Genomic DNA, 22,589 nt, shown 5'->3' on the forward strand with positions numbered 1-22,589 from the left:
GGAGGGTGGGCGGGGCTGCGCAGGCGCCGGGCGGGGGCGGGGCGGGGCCACGGTCAGTGTCGGGGCGAAGGGGGCGGATTACAGGCTTCGGGCGGGGCTGCGAGCTCCCACTGCCCTAGCCTGCGCTCTGTCGCAGTTCCCAAACTGACGAGATGCTGTGGTCCCCCGGGTGTCTGGTTCTCGGCCGGTGGGTAGATGGGCCCGCCCTGCTCCAGAAAGGCGGAGGCACCCTCAGGAAGTCGCGCCCCTGGAGCCCTGACATCCGCTGCGGAGCAGAGGAGCCTTGCGGGGCCAGGCCAGTTAAGGGTGTTGGATCCAATCCCAGAGCCTCCGAGATACACAGAGTCGGGAGGCGCTGGTCATTCCGGCAGGCTGCGAGGTGCTCTACAAGAATCTGAAGCTGCTTATGTCTAGCCTCAAGCAGCGAGAGATCCTTTGCGGCCCCGCGCCAACACTGTCTGGTCCCACGAGGGCTTCAGGAAACTGAATGCTGGTTGTGTGCACAGGTGTTCAGGCGCCCCGGCTGCGCCTGAAGTCAAAGGGATTTTGCCTTGGACGTTGTAGCTCTAGCCGGGTGCCCTCCCCAGGTCAAGGAATACCAGGACTCCCCTCTAGCTGTGAAGAGTTCAGCCACTTGCCTTACTGGGCTGAAGGCTTTCCTCTACACCAGAATGAAATTTTAAGGCCATTAGAGGGAGTCCTTCACTGGTCAGTGAGAAGGGTGGGAGAGGGTGCAGGATGCTGGTCAGTGATGGGGGAAGGAGTACACCTTGTGACTTAGAACCATCCCCAGGCACTAGGCCAGCACAAAGCAAGACCCTGCCACTGCTTTGGAGGACCCAGAGGTTGGACAGAAAGCACTGAATGTGTGACGGCTACAGAAGTCAGCCCAAGCTGACAGACACACTAGGGGCCTGATATCCTGGACATCCATACTCCCTGAGCCTGCAGTTAACCCTCTTCCTTGGGTCTCTGCAGAGGTAACCCGAAGGAAGCCTAGCGGGATGCCCTCAGAGCGTCTGCTAAGAGAGAAAGAAACCAGTTCTTCCGTTGAAAGCCCCTCAGGCCAGAAGCAAACTGCTATTGATCTGTTGGTGTAAGGCACTCAGATGCAGGGGTTCCCAGTCCAGCTGCTCTTGGTACCTACCTGACAGACCAAATTGTAGGAGAAGGAGCTAGAAGCCAGGGACATGATAGGAATCCTGGTACTGATGCTGATAGGGGCAGGATGGGTCCTTGCAGGAGTGGGTGTGAGGCCAGTGCTTTTCTAGGAGTGGCCTTGTCCACTGACATATGACCAGTGATGGAACCAGAGGCCATTGGAGTGAGAGGTACATCCTCAAGTCACACTTCAGCAGACCACTGGGGTCATTGTGGGTGACTGCCACCCTTTCCAATCCCCACTTTTCTTGGAGAGCATTGCAGGGGGCCAAAAGTGAGGAAAAAGGGTCAATTAGATGACTCAGCAGGTAAAGGTGCCTGCTTTCAAACTTGATATGAGTTTGGTCCTCAGGATCCACATGATAGAGGCTAAAGGTCACCTGAGGAAGAGCAAACAGGCTCCCACAGTTGTTCTCTGACCTCCACACTTATGCCGTGGTATTCATCCACCTACCTTTATACACACATACACAGAAAATCAATGCATAAAAACTGATTAAAATATGAAATCAGGCCAGGAGTGGTGGCACACACCTTTGATCCCAGCACTCGTGAGGCAGAGGCAGACTGATCTCTTGAGTTCAAGGACAGCTGGGACTACAGGGAGACCCTGTCTCAAAAAGAAAAAGTGAAAAAAAAGGGAGGGCATCGCCACCAAGCCTAGCACCCGGAGTTTAATTCCCAGAACTCACATGATTGAAGGAGAGAGCCAACTCCTAAAAGTTGTCTTCTGACCACCATATGCTCCACGGTGTACATGTGGACACACACAGGCACTCATATATCTAAAATAAAGGTTTTTTTAAAAAAGAGTGGGGAAACACGTCTGTGCCTTCTCTCAGTTTCTTCCCTCACCTCCACCCCCTGAGTCTGCTGTGGCCACCTAGTCAGTGCCCAGCCATGACTAGCCCCTAGGGGCCTAGTATCTGGGAACCAGCACCTGATCCTATTGGCCAGACCCTGCTTCCTGGGGTTCTTTCTACCCAAGACTCCTTTGGCTCCATTGCATTCAGACCTGTATCCTCAGGGAGCCTGCCTGCCTAGCCTTGTTTCTTCCTTTTACCCCATCTTGGTAGCTGATTTTCAAAGAAGTGGACCAACACCATTTCCCTCTCTGTCCAGTCTCCCTTTCTGTCTTTTTACACCCTCCTCCTTCTTATCCACACATACGCTTGCAAGAGGAACTGAAACCCCTTCACCATGGAGAACTGGCCCCAGGACATCTTATCCCCAAACATGACAGAAAGTCTATGAATGGAAAATTCAAGGGGGTCGGAAAGGGCAGTGGTACACAAATGAAGGTGAGGAAAGATTCCCGAGGCGCAGACGTGGTTCCCCAGATGAACAGAGGGAAGCAGGAGACCAAGACTAAAAATCAAATGTAGCCTTTATTATGACATAAAAACTCCTCCCGCAAGAACAAATGATGGCTGTTTGATGTGGCAGCACAGGCCACCCAGAACGCTCTTCACAACTTCTCCACCCCATCTTCAGCCAAAACACAAGCCAATTGGGGCCCCAATCCCATACACCAGCCCAGGGAGGGGTGTCAAGGTCAAAAGTCACATGGTGCCCAGTGACTGTCAAGGTGACTCTTAGAAGGCATGCTACAGAAAGGGGTCAGAAGCAGAAAAAGGGCCATGGGCCAGCCCCAAGTGGCCCAAAGCAGTAAGAAGGGTCCATGAGTCAGACAGATGGCAGTAAGATTCTAAGCAATGCATAGGCATGGCGCAGCCCAGAAAGACCCTGGGGCTCCCCTGGACAAGGGGTACACTAAGAGTTGTACAACTAGGCAACTAGGAGTCTTGACTGGAAACTTGAAGTGTCTTCCTGCCCCTATCAGGAAGAGGCCAGGAGGAACTGAGGGTTTGGTGCACATCAACAAAGCATCTCGGTTGTGCCAAAGTAGAAGGCAAGAGCCACCAGTAAGCAGCAGTGGCTATAAGGCAGCAACCATACTACACCATAGTCAGGGAACCCACGGTTGCTCACCAGGATGAGGGTAATTCTTGGAAGAGCAGAGTGCATGCAGCCACTCTGCCCGGTTCAGGCCAGGTTTCTAGAAAAACGGGACCAGCCGCTGGGAAGGATCCCGGAGAGCCATGTGAAGGTCAGGGAAGTGTCCTTTGAGACAGAGCTGCTGGCCCAGCCAGCAGCTCAGGGTCCCTTTACTTGCAGTACTCCTTCCTGAACTCTGGAAGTCAAGGAAATGGCTGGTGTTGGCTGTCTGCCCCTTAATCCCAGTGGGAAATTCAGGGCAGATATTGGGCATGACTTCCTAGGGACTTCTCGGCAGAAGTGACAGGGATCTCCTGTTCATGGGATACTGGGAGTGGGTAGAGTTGAGTATGGGATCAGGAGGTGATAGGAGTCTTTCTCAGTGCTCACCTTTGTCCAGATCCACGTTCTTGGCAGGCAGGGGGCTGTGGGCCAGCTCAGCCCTCTCCTTTAGGATGTTGTTTTTGTAATCTGATTGGGAGAGAAGAATGAGTCCCACCCAGAGGTGCACTTCCCCATGACCATTGTGCCCCCCACCCCTACCTAGCTGGATGTCCTCAGTCCTATAAGGAGCCTGGTCTCTTGTGGCCACAGCAAACTCCACCATGTTCACATCCTTCCTGGAAGGGGGTGGCAGTTAGGGAGGTGGGGTTTGAGGCAGGCCTGGAGGGAGCTCTGGGAAGACACACTCACCCCTTTGATTTCTCAGCCTTCTTGTCTGAGGTCTTACATCCTGTGAGGAGAGAGAGAGGTGTTGGGTCAGCCCCACTGTCCTGGCCGAGTCTGGGACCCTCTCTCCCAAGTGCTTAGCCTCACCTCCGCCATGGCCATGGCGGGTAGCGAGGACCACGGTGATGAGCAGCAAGATGAAGAGCAGTAGTGTGGCTAGCACATAGCCTAGCTGCTGGAAGAAGTGTGCTCGACTCTCTGGCACTATGACATTGATGACACTTCGGCCTTGTGCCAGCGTGGGATCTACAGGCAAGGGACCAGCATCAGAAACCTTGCTCAGCACCCTAGGCCTCAGCAGGGTCTCTCCCCTGGAGAGGGGGGACGGACGGACCGACGGGACGGACGACAGGCTGAGCACACACCTGGGCCTGGAGCGCTACTGTGACCAGACCCGTTGCCAGGCGAGGCCCGAGCAGGTGGCTCGAAAGCAGGCTCTGTGACCTGCAAGTGGAAGACCCGGCGCTCGTGCAGGCCGCAGTAGTGGTGGTGTAGGTGGCAAGAGTAGATGCCCTCGTCAGCCAGCTCCAGCGCGTCAATGCGTAGGGAGAAGTCGCCACGCGCAAACGCGTCGGTGTCCACCCCCACGCGATCCCGCAGGAAGGGAGGCCCGTAGGCACGGCGCTCCCCGGAAGCGTACAGGTCAAGCAGGCGGTCGGCTCGGTCGTGTGGCACCCCAGGTGGCTGCCGGTCCCAGTGAACCACCTGCTGCGCCTCCTCCAAGTGGCGGTCGGTCCATAGATGAGCACGGTTCACGCAGGTCAGCAGGGCGGGCGCGCCGCGCGCCACCACCAGCACTTCTTTCTCGCCGTCCCAGTACTCACGTGCTAAGCGGGCTGCGGATGGAAGAGGCGGTCAGAAGCGGGAAGAGGCGGGAACGGCCACGTGGGGTGGTGGGGCAAGAAGGACACACTCACGATCCTCAGTGACCTGGAGGCGCACAGCAAGGCTCTCGTACAGGTGGCAGTAGTGGTGGTGCAGGCTGCAGGTGTACACCCCTTCGTCGCCCTCCTCCACCGCTGCGCCACAAGAAGAACCTCAGCTGGTGCGACTCTTCGTCCTTCATGGCCCCACCCCTGGACCAGGTTTCAACCCCTGCCACGGCTCCAACCCCCACCATGGTTCCACCCCATACCGCGGATGAGCAACGAGAAATTGCCGTCCTGGAAGGCAGAAGGCGATAGCAGCAGGCGGCCGTGGTCGTGCAGTTCGTACACGCGTTGTTCGCCAGCCGAGTACATGTCCACCAGTCGGCGCCCTTGGCTGCCCGGGCCAGCACTGAGGTCCCAGTGGACCACGCGCTGGCGGTCGTGCAGCCGGTCTTGGGTCCACACCATGCGCGGGCTCTGGCACCGTAGCACAGCCTGGGCTCCGGCTGCCCAGCTCACTGCAGACTCAGACACCACAGAGCTGCCAGCCGCAGCGAGCCCCGAGAGCCCTTGTGGGGAATAGAGAGTCAGTGGCAAAGGGAACACAGGGGTGCAGGTATGGGTGGGACTGGCAAGATGGAAGACAGATGGGTTAGGAGAGACCTGAGGGGGCTGGTCCACAGCTTGGAGGAGGGTGGATACTAACCTGAGGACAAGAGGAGTGCAGGACCTGGAAGGGAAGGAAAATTAAGGCATTTCCCACCTTTCCACCCCAGGACCGATCAGTTAGATGGCGACTTGGGCCTCTAGCAGTCATGGCAGTTTGTTGCCATGATGCCCACTTAACAAATGGAAGTAAAGCTGCAGAATTAAGAGTGAGGGCTCCTGGATCTCTCACACAGCTGTGCTCACCCTCAGTGCCACCTGGCCTGACTATGCAGACAGCTCTGGAGAGTGGGAAGCCAGAGATCCAGCAGTTAGCAGTGGGGAAGGATGTGTCTCCTTGTAGGCTGGCTCTGGAGTGTGTGCTTGAAGTAGCCATGGCCACATCATAGCACCTGGTCCACCCAAAGAACTCTAGCCTGAAACTGAGCCAACCAAAAGTGGTATGTGCATCTGCCACCAGCCCTCAGGCACCTTTAGACCTCAGGCATTCAGCTCTGTTCTGTAGCCCCTGGCTGGGTGTAGACCTCTGCTGGCCTTCCCCAAGGGCAAGGGCCTTCAGTTCCAACAGTGAGACATGAGGAATGAGCCCCTGTCAGCCAGCACAGACCCAAGTCACTGCTGCAGGGAAGTGGCTGAGTGCCCGCAGCTTCTGAGAGGAATGTGCTGGGTCAGCAGGCCAGCCTGGGCGGGCCTGAGGGCCCTGAAGAGGGGTTGGAACGAATTCTGCAAGCCCCCTAGTTCTCAGCCCCACTTACTCCCTGCCCACATCTGGGAGGAGTGCAGCCTGAGGGGCTGGTCCTGGACCCACAAAGTGTGGGTACAGGAAGCACCCTTGGCCACAATTTTCCCATTTTAGGCCCTCGGGAATCTCCGCTAGAGTACCTGAAGGCTTCATGCTCCCCTAGGTGAGCTGCTGTTTCTGAGGCACTCAACCTTGTTCTCCTCATAAGGGCTCTTCACCCCTCCCAGCCCAAGCTCAGCTGGGGGTTTGCCAGAAACAGAAGTTTGCCCACTTGCTGTCCCACACCCAGTCCCACTCTCAAACACTTACTCTGAAGAAGCACCAGTTTCCACAGAAAGACGCAGGACAGCAGTTCCATGGCGCCTGCATGAACGGTGCTGTGCTTTGTCTCACACAACTCTAACTCCAGAAAAACAGCCGACCCCCCTCTCCCTGCCAGCTCCCGCTGACATCACGGAGCCCTGGGCCGGGTCTGTGCCCCGCCCACTCTGCTGCTTTGCTGCTAGGCCTCCCCCATCCTTGGCTGCCCTGAAGAGCTGCAGCCACCCTGTCCCAGACGGTGGGAGGGTCTGAGCAGAGGCTTAGGCCCTGTCACTGGTCAGCCCTGGGGAGGGGCAGTAGCCCAGTCCTTGGACAGATGAGAAGGCCTGAGTCTGAGGACTGTTGAGGCCATGGGTGTGCCAATCATCTGGGAGGCTTTCAGAGCTCCGGCAGGGCTGGTGTTCTGGGGTGAATAACCAGCAACCCCTGCTTTGGCATTCTCTCACATGAGCAAACAGGTCGCCTGGGCTGCCTTCTCTATCCTGGTATTCTTCCTGCCACATCAGGTGGCTCTTCCAGCTCTACCTTTAGCTGAGGCGACCTTACCATGCCCATGGTGGGCTCCCTGAGGACAGCATGATGGGCACTGTGGCCAGGTTCCTAGAATCAAGAACAACCAACCAAGGAGGTGGGCAGTAGGACCTCTTGGCATTGAGTACAGCATTGGGCAGACTTTCCTCATGGCCTGGCTACAGGAGAAGCCCACCAACAGGACAACCTGGATTACTGTGATCTGGGAACCCACCCAGAAGAAAGAAAAGTGGAACTCTCCCAAAAGAAAGCACAAATTTGAAGCTCTGGGAAAATTTACAAAGTCATATAAACAAATGGGAAATAACAGAGCAGCACTGTGTACCAGCCCACCCCTGGTAGTTAAGCAAACCTCAGGACAAGAAAGAAAGAGAATCCAAACAACCACAGAAACCCTCAGCCAGTTTAGGCTGCCCATTTGGGTAGAATGATGGGCTCTGCTCCCCAAGTCCTCAGATAAGCCAGAAGCCCAGCCCAGCTGGCTCTTGGAAGGGAGGTGACAACAGAGAGGACCAACTGTGAGGACACAGGAAGCCCTTCAGGATCTAATAAAGCCATCTCCTCTCCAGGATTTGGGCCAGGCAGAGCTTAAAGTTGCCCCCCCCCCCCACCGTGCTCTCACCCTTGCTTGTCCCTGGGTCTCTCATTCTGGAAAAACAAGTCCCACCCAGTAGGCCAACCCTGAACCCGCCCCTTCTGGCTTCTCCTCCTGTTTTTCTAAATGGTTTCCATTAGTACTGGTTCCTCACTTGCAACAATGTCTGTCTCTACCCCACACTCTGGAGGCTTGACCTCTGTTAACGCTGTCTCTTTTCCCCAATCTCCCATGGTTGTCCCAGGTTTCCTTCTCTACTGTCTCTCACCAAAGAGGGAAAGTGCTCAGGAAATGAGAGATCCTAAATATGAGAGGGGACGTGGTTCCAGGTGGAGGACTGGGAAAGATACTAGAAGGAAGATGGGGCAACTTCCCCCATCCTGCTCTCTGTACTTCAGGGCAATGGAACCACCATGGGCAGCAGAGGTCCGTTTGCTACCCCCACCACCTTCCTGCTCCCCTGCCACCACATCCTTAGCAGGAAATAGCCACAGATGAGAACTCAAGCCAAGCACTCTGTCTGGGCTGCTAACCAAGCCACCTGTCCCTCCCACAGACAAGAGCCTGAGCCACTCCATCTCCTCCCCATCCTGTACTGTGGAGCCTCTAGTCCCCTGCCCCTTGCTTTCCCACTTAAAATCTTTTTCCCTTCAGGAAGAGAATAGATGAGGACAACACAAACAACTGACCTCATGGTGATCTGGCCAAGTGCCAGCCAACATAGAGCCCCTGGACCAACCTCCTTTTCTCCTAGGGGTGTGGCTGGACAAGGGAGGTCAGCCAGCCCACTGGGCCCAAAGACTGAGAATCTGATGTTGGCTCCCATTCCTGGTGACTCGGACATTCCAGGCAGCCCGGCTCACTGGGAAGAAAAACCACAGGCACAGAGACTCAGGCCCAACCCCCTCACCACCACATGCCTCAGATGGTCCCACAAGGAATACAATCAGAGCAGATACCGGCAGAATCAGTTGCTCCTGCACACACCGTTGCTTATCCTAAAGACCGACATTGGTCTTCATTCAGGGAGCACTTACTAAACACCCACTGTATACCAGGCACTGCCCTGTTGATAGACCAGCACACCATCTTTTTTTTTAAACTTTAAAAAAAAATTATTTATTTTTATTTTATGTGTATGTGTGTATTCCCTGCATGTAGGTAAGTGCACCCATGTCATGCAATGCCCGAGGAGGACAGAAGAGGCTGTCTGATTCCCTGGGACTGGAGTTACAGACAGTTGTTAGCTGCAATGTGGGTGCTAGGATTTGAACCTGGGTCTTCTGTAAGAACAACCAGTGTTCTTAACCACTGAGCCATCTCTCCAGCCCCACACTCATCTTTTAGAACTATTTTATGGGCTGGAAAGATGCTCAGTAGTTAAGAGCACTGGCTGATCTTGCAGAGGACCCTGATTCAGTTTCCAACTATCAACTGGGGAAGCTAACAACTGCCTGTAACTCCAGTTCCAGGGGATCTGACACTGTCTTCTGGCCTCCACAGACACTGCATGCATGTGGTGCACTTACACGTATGTCATTTAAAGGCAAATCACTCATACACATAAAATAAAAATAAATTTTTAAAATTGTGTTGCCTGGCAGAGGTGGAATGGGCATGGTGGGACATATGTGTAATCCCAACACAGGAGGATTACCATTACTAAGACCCTGTCTCAAAACAAAAATGCAACAAGAAGAGGCCTGACCCCTCTGGCTAGGGGATGGCCTGCTGGTATACAAAAACACTGAGGTGGTTCATTTACAACTGCTATAGACATACAAAGAAATAGAAGTAAGGGCCCCTAATCAAGTCTTCCTGATGGGTTGGAATTCTAAGACAATTCCAAGACTATGGGATAGTCTGAGGCTGGTCTTTGGGAGTCAAGATGATTCCCAAACCTCAGCCAAGAAGAAATACTGTGACAAATGTGACTTGTACAATGGGGGACTAATAACTCCACCAGAGCAGGAACAAGGACTACTCAGTGACATACTGGTTTCCATAGCCTCTGGCTTTCCAGTGAGGATTGGGTAGGATGGGGGTCCAAGAGGACAAACTGCAGGACAAAAGGTCCATCTAGGTTTTGCTAGGAACTATGTGGACCCATCATGTCCAAGAGGACATGCTAGTCCAGCTGCATCCTGGATCCATAGCATATGCCATTTTGCCCTCTGGGTATTTTTTATGGGGGAAGAGTTGAATCCAGTGCTTATACATTTGAAGCAAGCACTAAACCACTGAACTGTATCCTCAGCCCGATGACTGTTCTATGAGTTCTGACCCATTTCCTGGAAGCAGTCACTTGTGTATCTACTGGTCCTTCTGGAGTCCAGAGGGTTTGCCCTATTGTGTTTCCTACATCAGACGCAGAATGCTCTGTAGACCTCATTCCAAAGGCTGGTTCTGTCCTGGAGAGGGACTGTCACTAGGCCTCTCTTATCCTGAGGCGATCCAGGCGCTTCTGATGGCTGAGTGAAAACTGATACGATGAGACTCAGATTTAAAAACACAGAAATTTTCTGGTATGGTGGCACATGCCTTTAATCCCAGCACTCCAGAGGCAAAGTCAGATGGATATACATAGCCAACCTGGTCTACATAGTGAGTTCCAGGCCAGCTAGGGCTACAAGGAGACCCTGTCTCAAAAAGACAAAAAAAATTTTTCATTAAAAAAATACCACCACCACCAACAACAACAACAAAAGATGGCTCAAGAGTTTGAGGGAGTGACAGGATAGAGGCAAAGACTCAACAGCACAGAGAAGCTGGAGAAGGTGACAAATCAAAGGTGAGAAACTACAGTCCCATTGTTAGATGGGTTCCAGGGAGCTGACAAATCATAAAGCTGAGGGTCCTGACACCCAAGACTAGTAATGCTAGCCACTGCTAAGACCTGAGGATTACCCTAGCTGCCAGGGACTACCGGCATCAAAACCCAGAGCAACACACCTCCAACTTGAGTACTTAGAGCCTAAAGTCTTAAGACTCTGGTTTTTAGAGTCTGGAGCTGTAAGCTTCTAGTCCTCAAGACTTGCAGCTGTAAATCTGAGTTTGTCAGCCTATCCCATAAATGTTTGGCACTCAAGACCAGGGCCTGTCAACACTAGGAGAGCTTCCTCTTGTCTACTTGTGATTTCTGAGTATAGCAAAAGGACCCCAGCCAGCTGATTGGTAATAATGCCAAGCAAGAGCTCTCCTACTGAGCCCACCCCCAGCCTGAGAATGGCTTCTCTTATTTATTATTTATTTATTTATTATTTTTTATTTTGTCTTTTTGAAGCAGGGTCTCCCTGTAGCCCCAGCTGTCCTTGAACTCACTATGTAGACCAGGCTGGCTTTGAACTCACAGAGATCCGCCTGCCTCTGCCTCTCAAGTGCTGGGACGACAGGCGTGCGCCACCACACCTGGCTGGAATGGCTTTTCTTAAAGGGGAACATGAAGTTCCTTCCTCTGGAACTACATCCTCTTAAGTCTATACAGTATGAGTTGATCTGTTTAAGGCAATTGTACAGATTGTTCCACTAAATTCAAGAGATTTCATATCCTATACATTGTTTTTTGTTTCCAGTAAAATGGGAATAGTTACGATAATATGCTTAGAAAATGTTCCTACTCACACAAGAATTTGGCAAATTCTCAGGCAACCTGGAGTCCTCAGGACTTGTTTCCCCAGCAGCCTCCAAAACTGCCCAATGGGCTTCAATTTGTGTTGTTTCAACCCAGTATGGTAATTCCTTAAGTGCTCATGGTTTCCAATCTTTGGCTAGTGAAAGTGTGCTCAGGTGACTTTAGACATCTGACACACTGGCCATGGACTCGTCAGTCAGCATGAAGACATGCTCAGCTCTGTATTCTTCCTGTGCAGACCTGGACTTAGGGTGTCAAGATTAACTAGCACATCAGACATGCTTACACCAACAATTCACCTGTTATTTATCGGAGATTTGAATTTATTTTGCTTTTTCTAAATCTATTTGTTTATTAAGACATAGGGGGCTCCCTATGTAGCCCTGGCTGGCCTAGATCTTGCTATGTAGATCAGGCTGGTCTCAAACTCACAGAGATCCACCTGCTTCTGCCTTCCAAGTGCTGGGATTGAAGGTGTGTACCACCACACCTGGCCTGAGATTCAAATTTAGCTAAGAATTCTACATTTCTATTTTCTTTAAAAATTTAAAAATTTTTTGGGGGGTCTGAGACAGGGTCTCCCTATAGTCCCAACTGGCCTGGAACTCGCTATGTAGACCAGGCTGGCCTTGAACCCACAGAGATCCACCTGCCTCTGCCTCCCTAGTGCTGGGATTAAAGGTGTGCACCACCATGCCCGGCTCCCCTATTATTTTTAAGGTGTATGAGTGTATTGCCTGCATGTATGTAAGTGCACCCGTGTCATGCAATGCCCTCAGAGGTCAGAAGAGGGTGTTGGATACCCTGGAACTGGAGTTAGGGATGGTTGTTAGTTGCTATGTGGGTACTGGGAATTGAACCTGAGTCCTCTGCAAGAGCAATAGTGCTCTTAACCACTGAGCTCTCTCTCTAGCCCCTACATTTTTAAATTAATATTTGAGATAGTCTCATTATGTAGCCCATCCTGGCCTTGAATTTATATTTGTCCTATTTCTGCCTTCCATATGTTAGGATTACAGATATGTGGCAAATTACCTCGATTTTTTAAAATTATGTATCTGTGGTGCACATGTGGGGGGTGGTGTGCACATCTGTGTTTTCACGTATGGAAGTCAGAGAATAACCTCAGGTGTTAGTCTCAGGAACACCATCTTCTTTCTTTGAGACAAAGCCTTTCATTGGCCTGGAGCTCACTAATTAGCTAGATTCCCAGAAATCCTCCTCTAACTTTAAAGCAACAGGATTAGAGGGATTAGAAATGCAGACCACTTTGCCTGGCATTTTTACTTGGGTGTTGGGGATCAAATTCAGGTCTTTATGCATTCAGGGCTGAGCTATCCCCCCCCAGATATCTTTTACTGATTGAGCTATCTCTTGCTCCCCTCCCCTTTTTAAACGTTTTTGAGACAGGGTCCCCTATGCAGCCCAGGCTGGACTTGCCTCAGTCCATGAGTGGTTGATATTACAGATGTGTGCTACCATGCTGAGCTAAATGTGGTAAATATTTAGAGACTATATCTATGTGTTTCAGACACTTCTTGCTGCTGGTCTGTGCACCACTCCTTCAAAAGGACCAAAGTTAACAGATACAGAAGGCTGACTTGGAAGCAGAAATTGGATAAAAGGGAGGTTGAACGAACCAATCACAGGGGGCCAGACAGATGACTCACAGGTTAAGAGCACTTGCTACTCTTGCAGTGGATCCTGGTACGTTTTCCAGCACCCACATGGTGGCTCACAACTGTTTGCAACTCTAGTTCCAGGGGATCCAGAGGCTCTGATGCCCTCTTCTATCCTCCACAAGCACCAGGAATGCACGTGGTATACATACATACATACATACATACATACATACATACATACATACATATAGGTGAACATTCAAACACATGAAATTAAGAAAAAATTTAATTAAAAAGAACTAGGGCTGGAGAGATGGCTCAGTGGTTAAGAACACTGTTTTTGCAGAAGACCTGGGTTCATATCTCAGCACCCACATGGCAGCTAACAACTGTCCGTAACTCCAATTCCAGGGAATCTGACAGTCTCTTCTGTTCTCCAAGGACACTGCACATTGCACATTGCACTTACCTACATGCAGGCAGTATACGCTCAAAAAAAAAAAAAAAAGAACCTGTCAGGTGTGGTGGTATATGCCTTCAATCCCAGCACTCAGTGAGATCAAGGCCCCCCTAGTCTATATCACTGGAACTCAGGTGAGTTCCAGGCCAGCTGGGGCTACAAAAAACAAAACAAAACAAAAAGAACCAATCAGTGACACCCTCAGGGAAAGGGTAGTACTACATCCACTGACCAACAGAAAAATGTCTTTTAGAAATTAAAAATGTAGTGCTAGGGAAGTAGCTTAGTTGGTAGACTGTTTGCCTAGCATGCAAGCAGTCCTGACATGGTGGCATATGCCTGTAATCCCAGCATGTGGAGGTGAAAGCAGGAAGATCAGAGGTTCAAAGTTATCCTTGGCTATATAGTGAGTTTGAGGCCAGCCTGGATTACATGAGACCCTTTCTCAAAAAAAATTTTTTTAATGAAACAGAAATGAAAAATCATCAAATGGATTTGAGAAAATGCTGAAGATATCAACAAGATGGAATCATTCAAATAGCAGAAATTTCAGAAACAGAAGACAAATTGAGAGAAAGTCACCCACAAATGGCCCAAGAAAATGTCTAGACTAGAGCTATGAGTCTGTTATGAGTACATAACTAGAGTTATGGACTGACAGGCTACTGCAGAACTGAGACAGGCCACACTGAGGTATACTGTGGTGGTTTGAATGAAAATGTCCCCCATAGGCTCCAAGTATTTGGACATTGTGTCCCCAGATGATGGTGCTATTTTGGGAGGCTTTAGAAGGTGTGGCTATCCTGGAGGAAGCACATCACTGGGGGTGGGCTTAGAGAGTTCTTAACCCTTGCTGGATCTCCAGGTGCTCTCTTGCGTCGGGTGCCTGCGTGATGATGTGAGAGCTTAGCTTCTGCTGCTCCTGCTCCAGCCACCTCCAGCCACCATGCCTCCCCTCTCTGCCATGACGGACTATAATTCCCCTGGAACTGTAAGCTCAAATAAATTCTTCCTTCTATAAATTTCTTGGGTCAGTGTTTCTACCGCAGCAACAGAAAAGTGACTAATACACATACCATGGGATTTTCAATCACAGAGCACAGCTTCAACACAGGACCAAGTAGTCACTTCCAGCACGCAGGGCCAACAATGGCTTAACTTTCTTAGCAGCCACTCTGGGGCCCAGATGACTTGGAACAGGGCCTTGAGACTTGTGGGTAACCACTCTAAACTGGGCGTCTTTAACGAGCTGCTGTCAACCCAGCAGTAGGACAAGAGAGACACCCTCAAACAGGTTTCAAAACGTACTTCGCACTTCCTTCCTCAGGTGCTCTTTCAGAGAAGAAAATGGAAAGTAAGGGATCCAGAATCAGGAGGGAGGCTGAGGAAGCCCTTAGAAAGGTGGACCCAGCCCGGATGGACCAAGCCTGGTCCCAAGGAGACCTTAGCCATGACACCACAAACCTGCCCATGTACCCAGGAGTGAGGAATACGAGCTCAGTACTGAGACAGAGTGTGCAAAAAGGAGGCAATGCCAAAAAGAAAAACAAGCATGGTGGTATGTTCCGGCAATTCTAGCACTGGGGAGGCTCAGGTAAGATTTCAAGTTCCAGGCCAGGTTTAGCTATAGAAACATCACAAATACCAACACACAAAAACTAAATGAAAATATGTAAGGCCTTAGGTTCGACCCACAGTATAGCAAACAAACAAGTGGAATACCTGCCCCTTCCCAGAACAGCGATTTTCTGGTTTGTTAACTACAAGTGGCCTGGTAGTGCCAAGCCATAAAACTCAGTATCAAACTGGACCTCTGACAGTCTGGCCAGGGTTGGGGAACAGCAATAGCCGTGTCCTACACAGAAGGCTCTGTGCTTGGGCACCATGGGCACCTCACTGGAGCTGAAACATGTGGGTGTATGAAGACCCTTCACTCCCACTGATTAGGACTCAAGACTTGGCATGTGCTCAACTGCACTGACAACAGGCATATATGGTGGGTGGGGCTAAACTCACAGAAGCCACATTGAGGTAACTATTGACTTTTACTCCTGGGACAAAAGGATAGGGTCCCCAGCATGTGCTCAAGACTACTCTTACCAACCCTGATCCTGGCTGGAACTCAAACTCTGACCATGCTAGGAAAGGCCAGAATGAGGGGCAGTTGAAAGCAAAACCACATCAAAGGCCTCTGCTCACTGCATCCTCCCAGAACAGGGAGACACCAAGAAGGGGCTTTGCATTCCACAAGGCAGGAGGCAGGGTGGAGGCCGTATAGTGAAGACCGAGCAGCCTCTTGTGGCCTGGGAGGAGCTGCAAAGATAAAAATATAACCCCTATATTGTCTGCTGAGGTTCTAGCAGGACACAGTCTTCCAAGCCACAGGCATGGTGGAGACTGAGCAGAGCTGGCTCAGACACTAATCCATCAAGACAGGTGACACACAGAACAGGAACTTTACCCTTGGCACTGACTCTGTATGTATAGGCATATGTGATAGCAGGGTTTCCTCCGCCTTGTAGAACCCAGCAGCATCTCTGGCCTCTGACCCACATTCCAACAACCAAAAATGTTTCCAGATGTGGCTCAGGCTAAGTTAAGAAGAGCTGGGGCTGTAGCTCAGTGACTATTTGCCTAGCATGAATAAGGCTGAGTTCAATCTCCAGTTCTGCCAAAAAATAAATTAAAAAACAAAACAAAACAAAAAAACACCAACCCTATTGTTCTGTAGGAACCATGAGGCAGAATGAGTGACCCAGGGCTTCTTTTCAACATGGTAGCTAAGCTGCCTGGGTCTGCTGGCCCTTCAAGCCTCTGAAGCTTAGCTGCAGACAGAAGCGGAACCTCATTTCTTGTCCTTGTCAAGGAAGAGTGGGGTGAGCCACAGGGCAGCTCCCAGGCAGGGCTGGAAGGAAATACCAGGAGCAGCTGCTTGCAGCTGTGGGTACCAGCTAAGAGTGCCAGCAAACAGTGCTGCTGGGTCAGGCTTGGCCAGAACTGACTCGAGAGGATCCCTCCACTTCACCCAGGGGGAAGCTCCACCACTGGGGCCCTGGCCCTACGACCCCTGTTCCACTCACCACAGACGGCCCAGACCCAGGAAGAGAAGCACAGCAGGAGGTGCGGGGGTCCTGTTAGTTTTCAGCCAGCTGGCCTGGTTCTCAGCCAGGGTCCACAGGATGCCAGGAGTATGACTACTGCCCCCTTCTGGTCACTAGTAAAGCCACAGCTATACTAGCCGCAGTGCTCCCACCCTTTCCACAGCCAGCTTCAATCTCAATCAGCAAGGGACACAAGGTCCCTCTGGGACCCTACTGTTTGGAGCCCTGTTTACTTCAGTGGTTCGCATGTGTAGGGCAGGGCTCATCTGGCTCCTTCAGCAATGGGGGTTATTAATACCATCTGCTCTACCCTTGACATTTCTGGGAACTCTACACAAGTCCCCTTGCCTCAAGACTGCCTAATGTGCAGAACTTAGCCCACTTCCCAGACATGTGTCTATGACAAAAGACAAGCAGCCTTCGCAATCTTGGTAAGCAGTGGCCTGGCCTTTATGGGGTGGGAAGAAGATACAGGAGGCTATAGCCCCAGGCCCAAGAAAGAGGTGAACAGTTCCTATTTTGTTAACTCAGATGTCAGGGATCAGAGAATAAAGTATATAAGAAGGGCCCATATGGCATAACAGATGCACTGACAAGGTTCCTCTGCTTGGAGTTCAGTTTCTTCATCTCTTGGTACACAAGTCAGGGTCTCTCCAACTATTCAAAGTGTGTATTCCTCTTGACCCAGGGAATACTTGGAATCCTCAAGCTTCCTCAGCATGCCCTCAATCATGAACCTCTCAAAATAAAACGGGGACATGGCAGAAGCCGAGAGGCAACAGGAGGTTGGGAAGCCTGACAGCATGCCAATACACCAACCCTGTCCCCAAATGTGATTATTCCAGTCAAGCAGGGCAGCTCAGAGGGCTGAGACTGCAGACTATGTACCATCTTCAGAGAAACCAGGGTTTTCCTTTTGTTTCCCTGCTGAGCCCACCCAGACCCTACCCCTCACCTCAGAAAATAGAATCTATTCACCATTTTCTCCAACCCAGTGCCACCCCAGGTCAGTCTACCACCAGTGTACACACTGAGACTTGCATCCCTGGGAGTGTTCACAGTGATCCCACAGCACACATCACTCAAATAGGCTGTCATTCCAGAACGCATAGCACAGTCAGTTTGTAGGGACACAGGCTGCTGGGACCCCGCAGCCATCAGCCACCCTAGGCTCCTATGATAAAGGCTGGTTTCCACCTCAAGAGAGTCCCCACCAGGCAGATCGAGGCCAGCCTGGGTCGAGTGAGTCCTCCCAACGTTTATTATAGTGGGTCAGTAGTAGCAACAGGGCCAGAGATGGGACCCTAGGCTCATTTGCTCTTCAGGTAGATCTTTGGGGTCTGCCAACCCTCAGGGGCTTCCTTCAGGCCTGCCTTCAGCCAGATGCGCTTCAGGTCTCTCTCAAACTTGACCTGCAAAGACAGAGGGGCAACCAACTAATTCTTGGCGAAGCCATGCACTCTCAGCCACTACCAACCAAGGTCCAAGACAGCCCACACTCACCTGCTTCCGCTTCAGGCGTCCTTCCCGAACCTTCCGCCTCAGAAACCGTGTTCTCTTGATCAGCTTTCGGTACTTGTGGTGGTTCATCTTCCGCCGGCGGATCTTCAGCACATTTTTGCACTGTATCGGAGTGGCAACCCAGACCTCCTTGGCTCCCTCCTCCACCTGGCTAGGTGGACACTCATAGAATTGGGTGGGAGCCACAGTCACTGGGGCCCCAGCATCCACTCTGGGCAATAGGTATCGGGCAGTCAGCCAGCCCTCTAGGGGTGTGATGGCCATCCTCCTGGGGACCAGGAACTCTTCCAGCTCCAGCTGGGCCCCCTTGCCAGGGAGGGACGCAGCCCGACTTGGGCTTGCAGGCTGCAAGCTGTAAGGGGGTCGAAAAGCATAGCTGCGGGTCACCCCGGAGCCAGGCCAGGGACGACTGAAGCCTGAGGAAACAACGCACTCAGTCACTATTGGTGAGGATACACGCTGGATCAGAACACGACTACCACCTAGACTTGGGGAGCACATCCACCCAAGCGGGAAGACCTGTACCGCGCTCCTGGCTTGAAGCTGTGATGTACCCCTTCATGGAAGTTCGCAGGGAAGGTTTGTGACCAGTCCCCTATTTCCAGTAGACAGAAGGCACCTAGGGAGGAGCTGGACCGCGGCCATTCTCAACCCCAACCCAGGAAGTGGATTCCGCGTCCAAGGGGCCTCTTACCTGCCCAGGGACCAGCCCTAACCAGCTGTGAAGTCAGGCGTGCCAGGAACATGGCTAAATGGGTGGCAGGGCCTCAGGTGCGCAAAGGAGCTGGAATACAGGTGCCGGTTGAGGACACGCAGCGGCGTGGGCAGTGCTCAGCCGACGCCGACTAGCCAGGCCGCATGCCTAATCTGCCCACAGCCCTGGGTACTCCAGACATCTTCACACGCCGCTAGCCTATATCCTGCCTCTGCCTCTCCCCACCGGCGCGACTCCACAAGCCTCCCACCCGCAGTGTCCCCCAAGAAACCTAAGCCCACAAGGTGGGGCAGTATCAGCAGCGGAACGCACCCACACTTAAGCCAAGCAGCGCAGCCGTACAGCTGCACCGACCCACAGTCCCTCACGCCGACCCGCAGGCCCCACCCCGGAAGCTCGAACTGGCCGTTCCACGACCGCTCTTCGGGATTTCCGTTCTATTTGCAAACCCGCCCTCACCCCACGGGGTCGCCCGACATTGACAACCTAGCGCCCTCTGGCGCCGAAACTGCGTCAGCGCAGTTCCCTGAGCCTCAGAAAGTGATGGCTTCCGGTTAGGGGGACCGCCCCCTCTGCCCCATTCCTCCAACAGCACATCAGTTCCGCATGGTCCCTCCTCGAGACTTTCAAAACAAACCCCAAACCACGTGGCTCTCTGCGCACGCGTGACCTTCAGCGTCTTTTCCCCAGACCAGACAGGTTCCGGGTACTCCATGATCTGAAGTGACGTTGGCAGCGACGAAAGCAGCGTAATCAGAGCGACGGAAGTATCTGTCGTGCCCCCCCCCCTCCTTTTTAGGGCTAAAGAGTAGCGCTGGAGGGGCTGGAGAGATGGCTAAATCCCAGGAGCCACATAGCAGGTAACAGCCATCTATAACTCCAGGTCCAGAGGATCTGACGCCTTCTGACCTCCGTGGGCATTGCATGATACTGGTGCACTCGCATACATGCAGGCAGGCAATAAATACACTTATAAACAGAAAGTAAAATAAATGAGAATAATTTCTGCAGAGACGAGGCTGACAGTGGGGGATGTCCTGGGGGCCAAGCTGGGGCGCAGGGCAGAGGGAGCTCCTTCAGCCTCTGAGCCCCATACTCCTGAACTTACTGCTCCTCCGGCCCTGTGCCTTTGACTTGACAGCCATTTCTCTCTCCTAATCTCAAATGAAGGCGATCCCGAACCTTTTACGAATCTTCTCTAAATCAAACAAGCTCTGATAGTGTGCCTGAGGAAAGAAAAAAACCACTTGTTTTTCGTCTGAAAAAATCTAACGCAGCTGGGGGTTGGAGAGGCTGCTCTTGCATTAGACCTGGGTTAAATTTCAAGGACTCAAATGGAGGCTTAAAAACGTCTGTAACTCCAGTTCCAGGGGATCCAACGCCGTCCAGTCTTCTGACCTCTGCTGGCACTGCGCGACAAAGATGCACTTACACACATGCAGCCAATACACTCTTACACTTAAAAATAATAAAACCGGGGCTCAGCGGTTAAGAACACTGGTGGTTCTTGCAGAAGACCCGGGTTCGAATCCCAGCACCCGCATAGCAGCTAACTGTCCATAACTCCAGTTCCAGGGGATCCGACAGCCTCTTCTGTCCTCCTCAGGCACTGCATGACACAGGTGCACTTACCTACACGGGTGCAGGCAATACACTCATAAGATAAAAATAAAATATTTAAAATAATAATAATAATAATAATAAACCTGGCTAAGCATTAAATGGCAGCATAATCCAACGAAGACAAAAATTGCAGGCTCTAGTTCCAGCTCTGCAAGGTGATACTGTATGTAACCCTACCTTCCAGAGGTGATGCCTGAGATTTCCAGAGGTTTGTTACTGGTTTGTTTTTGTTTTGTTTTGTTTATTTTCAAGGCAGGGTCTCCCTCTGCCTCTACCTCCCAAGTGCTGGGATTAAAGGTGTGTGCCACCATGCCCAGCTGTTTTTAAAATGTATTTTTATTATTTTTATTTTATGTATATGTCTGTATTTCCTCCATGTAAGTACACTCGTGTCATGCAATGCCCTCAGACAGAAGAGGATGTCAGATCCCCTGGAACTGGAGTTAAGGACAATTGTTAGCTGCCATGTGGGTGCTGGGATTTAACCCCGGTCTTCTGCAAGAACAGCCAGTGTTCTTAATCATTGAGCCATCTCTGCAAGAACAGCCAGTGTTCTTAATCATTGAGCCATCTCTCCAGCCCTTTTGTTTTTCTAGTAATGTGTGGGCAAGAGTGGTGTTGTTCATGTGCCACAGCATAAATGTAGAGGTCAGAGGACAATTTTGTGGAGTAATTTTTCTCCTTTTCACCTTAGTTGGGTTCCAGAGATCAAATTCGGGTTGTCAGGCTTGTGTGACAAGCACTTTATCCACTGAGGCATCTCACTCACTCAAATAAGAAGGTTTGTGAACATTAGCTTGCCTCTCTAATTTATAGCCTCTCCCAGTAGGTTTAGCAATTAAGGGCAAGATGATGCTCTCCATACTCTGGCCCTCACCTTGGTGCTCCCAGCCCTCAGACATGGTCACCTGCTCTTTGATAGATTATGTATATCTCCCTGGACTCTGGTTAAAGATGACAGATCTGACCAAGGGTCCAAGGAGATGTGCCAAATACAACGAAGAGGTGATTGTGTTGAGACAAAGCATCTAGTCAAGCTTCCTAGGAGTTAAGAATAGGTAGGAGTACCTTCCTAGAGTCAGGGACCAACAGGAGAAAGGAAAAGTGGAAACTGTCTTGAAAGCAGATAGAGCAGAGTACCCTCTTTCCCCAATCCCCCAAACTAACCAGTCTGGTCTTCAAGGAGGTATAGTGAGAAAAACTAAGCTTGTTAGTGTCCCTATCAAGTACCAGGCCAAAAGAGAAGGGGCACAGCCAGGGAAGGTAGCTGCTTGGTGATGGTGGCAATGAAGCATGGGTACAGTTGTGGCATCCTGTCAATCACAGGAGCTTTGTGGAGCTTGCTCACAAGGCATGCAAACAGTGGCCACCTGGATGGAAGGCCATGATAAAACTGAACTGGCTGCCTCCCACAGGAGTAGCAGATGTTGATGTTAACTAACTGTCAAGGCAGATGAAGTGAATCCAGACTACAAAGATCAATTCTTCATAAAAATGTGAGGCTAAGCATGGTGGCACAAACCTTTAATCCCAACACTCTGGAGGAAGAGGCAGACAATCTCTGACTTTGAGGCCAGCCTGGTCTACATAGCAAATTCCAGGCCTGTCTCAAAAAACAAAAAAAAAAACCGGGAGGTGGGGGTGGGATGGGTTGTTGAGGGAAGGGGCTGGAAAGACAGCACAGTGATTACGAGAAATTGCTGTTCTTGCTGAGCTGGACGACAACAAAAAAATCCAAACTGGTGGAAGATTCTGGGGGTGTGTTTTCTAATTTTCCCACCAAATTAATTCTTTAGTCACTCAAGAAATACATAGAGGGGCTGGAGAGATGGCTCAGCGGCTAAGAGCACTGACTGCTCTCGCAGAGGACCCAGGTTCAATTCCCAGCACCCACATGGTGGCTATGAACCGTCCTTAACTCCAGTTCCAGGGGAATTCAAAGCCCTCTTCTGACCTCCGTGGCACTGCACGACATGGGTGCACTCACATACATGCAGGCAATACACTCATATACATAAAATAAAAGAAATACATAGAATTATTGTACTTATTTTTTTTTCCCCAAATGCTTATTTGCCTCCAGTTTTTCTGGTCTGGAAAGAGGATGGAGGAGCACTAGGAGTATGGGTAGTGGGGCTGAAGAGATAGATTAGCGGATAAGAGCACCAGCTGTCAGCCGGGCGTGGTGGTGCAAACCTGTAGTCCCCACTACAGGGAGACTTTGTCTCAAAAAGACAAAAAAAAGAAAGAAAAAGAAAAAGGAGGAGGAGGAGGAAGAGGAGGAGGAGGAGACAAAAAAGATCG

General features: G+C 51.2%; 2 protein-coding genes across 5 annotated transcripts; both read right to left on the bottom strand.

Moving 5' to 3' along the window:
* Positions 1-2,530: 2,530 nt before the first annotated feature.
* Positions 2,531-6,703, bottom strand: Mxra8 (matrix remodeling associated 8). 3 transcript variants are annotated; one of them, XM_008852588.3, is made up of 10 exons: positions 6,475-6,703; positions 5,464-5,487; positions 5,024-5,326; positions 4,806-4,907; positions 4,254-4,724; positions 3,976-4,134; positions 3,853-3,892; positions 3,703-3,779; positions 3,550-3,630; positions 2,531-3,355 (listed from the first exon to the last, which is right to left on the bottom strand). In XM_008852588.3, exons 1-10 carry the CDS (start codon positions 6,521-6,523, stop codon positions 3,330-3,332), a joined length of 1,332 nt encoding a protein of 443 aa, XP_008850810.1. In that variant the 5' UTR covers positions 6,524-6,703; the 3' UTR covers positions 2,531-3,329. The 3 variants fall into 3 exon arrangements, with proteins under 3 accessions (XP_008850810.1, XP_029411715.1, XP_029411716.1); XM_029555855.1 differs by lacking the exon at positions 6,475-6,703 and adding an exon at positions 5,670-5,861; XM_029555856.1 differs by lacking the exons at positions 4,806-4,907; positions 6,475-6,703 and adding an exon at positions 5,670-5,905.
* Positions 6,704-16,852: 10,149 nt separating this feature from the next.
* On the bottom strand, positions 16,853-19,131 carry Aurkaip1 (aurora kinase A interacting protein 1). Of its 2 annotated transcripts, XM_008852590.3 has the most exons (4): positions 18,975-19,131; positions 18,642-18,731; positions 17,930-18,363; positions 16,853-17,838 (listed from the first exon to the last, which is right to left on the bottom strand). In XM_008852590.3, exons 2-4 carry the CDS (start codon positions 18,691-18,693, stop codon positions 17,737-17,739), a joined length of 588 nt encoding a protein of 195 aa, XP_008850812.1. In that variant the 5' UTR covers positions 18,694-18,731; positions 18,975-19,131; the 3' UTR covers positions 16,853-17,736. The 2 variants fall into 2 exon arrangements, with proteins under 2 accessions (XP_008850812.1, XP_029411718.1); XM_029555858.1 differs by lacking the exon at positions 18,975-19,131 and having other exon boundaries at positions 18,642-18,968.
* Between the last annotated feature and the right edge of the window lie 3,458 nt (positions 19,132-22,589).

This window comes from Nannospalax galili, unplaced genomic scaffold (genome assembly GCF_000622305.1).
Source record: "Nannospalax galili isolate Female #2095 unplaced genomic scaffold, S.galili_v1.0 scaffold806, whole genome shotgun sequence".
NCBI lineage: Eukaryota > Metazoa > Chordata > Mammalia > Rodentia > Spalacidae > Nannospalax > Nannospalax galili.